This window comes from Cebus imitator, unplaced genomic scaffold, assembly GCF_001604975.1.
Source record: "Cebus imitator isolate Cc_AM_T3 unplaced genomic scaffold, Cebus_imitator-1.0 Scaffold75, whole genome shotgun sequence".
Lineage (NCBI taxonomy): Eukaryota > Metazoa > Chordata > Mammalia > Primates > Cebidae > Cebus > Cebus imitator.
The window spans coordinates 279,192-280,752 of NW_016107390.1; the positions used below are offsets into that span (position 1 = coordinate 279,192).

Genomic DNA, 1,561 nt, shown 5'->3' on the forward strand with positions numbered 1-1,561 from the left:
GCCTTGCCACTTAGAATTTTTTTCCAACAGATAACCTAAATCATCTCTGTCAAGTTCAAAGTTCCAGAAATCTCTAGGGCAGGGCAAAATGCTGCTGGTATCTTTGATAAAACATAGTAAGCATCACCTTTGCTCCAGTTCCCAACAAGTTCCTCATCTCCAGCTGAGACCACCTCAGCCTGGATTTCATTGTCCATATCATTATCAGCATTTTGGTCAAAGCCATTTGACAAGTCTCTAGGAATTTCCAAAGTTTCCCACATTTCCCTGTCTTCTTCTGAGCCCTCCAAACTCTTGCAACCTCTGCCTCTTACCCAGTTCCAAACTTTCTTCCTGGCAGGGAAATGGTTTTGGTATGATTCAAGCACATTACATTTATTGTCCACTTTATTTCTATCATTATTACATTGTAATATATAATGAAATAATTATACAACTCACCATAACGTAGAATCAATGGGATAAATTTTACCAGGTATAAATGAGGGCTTAATGAATTTTTTGTTTGTTTGTTTTCTGAGATGGAGTCTTGCTCTGTTGCACAGGCTGGAGTGCAGTGGTGTGATCTCGGCTCACCGCAGCCTCCACCTCCCAGGTTCAAGCGATTCTGCTGTCTCAGCCTCTTGAGGAACTGAGATTTCAGTTGCATGCCACCATGCCTGGCCAATTTTTATATTTTTAGTAGAGATGGGGTTTTGCCATGTTGGCCAGGCTGGTCTCAAACTCCTGACCTCAACTGATCCACCTGCCTCACCCTCCCAAAGTGCTGGGATTACAGGCAAGAGGCACCATGCCTGACCTACTTTCTGTCTCTCTCTCTTTTTTTATAGCTGGGCAGCAGATGTTCAATTGTCATCGACCTAACAATTAAGTTGGCCATGAAGAAAGCTGAGAACATCAGGATTTAAAACACAGAATTCTCAAGTGGACCTGACTGTGGGATGGAATGCCAAACCTAGGCTGAGGTATGGTTGGGCAATGTCACGTGTCTTGCTTGGGAGCCATCATGTGCCCAGGTCGGGAGAGGTAAATCGCGAGACACAGACATGTGCTGGGGGTGCAGTCACATGTCCAGGTCAGGCGCCCTCACCTGCTGGGAGTGCCATCACCTGGTGGGGGCCAGTCACCTGGTGGGGGCGCAATCCCGTGCTGGAGACATGGTCACGGTCACGTGTTGGGGTGCAGTCACCCGCTGGGGGCGCTGCCTCCGGCCTCATGGCTGCCCCTGCTTCCGGCATGGGTACACCCGGGCCCTCTGCCCTGGGCCTTCTGCTGCTGCTCCTGGTGGGGCCCCCAACCGGGGTCGCTGCCTCGGGCCACAGACACGCGGAGAGCCAGGGAATCTCCCTAAGTCGCAGCGTGGGTAGGCCCTGTCCCCGGGGCGGGCGGGCGGATGGAGACAGTGCCCTGGGGGCGCTCTCGGTGCCGGGCCTCCCCCCCTAGTGTCCCCGGCCCGTCCCTGCCACTCCCGTGCGTCCCCCGCTGCCCCTTCCTCCTGTCCCCGCCCCTCCCCCACGTCCCCTGCAGTCCCTTCCTCCTGTGTCCCCCCCACGTCCCCCTC

General features: G+C 53.2%; 1 protein-coding gene across 2 annotated transcripts in view; it reads left to right on the forward strand.

The window, feature by feature from the left end:
• Positions 1 to 841: 841 nt before the first annotated feature.
• PRSS38 (serine protease 38) overlaps positions 842 to 1,561 on the forward strand; it is a 23,656-nt gene continuing 22,936 nt past the window's right edge. Inside the window, exon 1 of one of the 2 annotated variants that reach the window (XM_017532050.2) lies at positions 842 to 1,026. Coding sequence is in view for 1 of the 2 variants with exons in the window: in XM_017532048.2 (XP_017387537.1) it covers positions 1,216 to 1,363 (148 nt within the window). In the remaining variant the exon portion in view is untranslated. Of the gene's footprint in view, positions 1,027 to 1,188; positions 1,364 to 1,561 lie in introns of those variants that run through there. The other variant, XM_017532048.2, reaches the window with a different exon arrangement.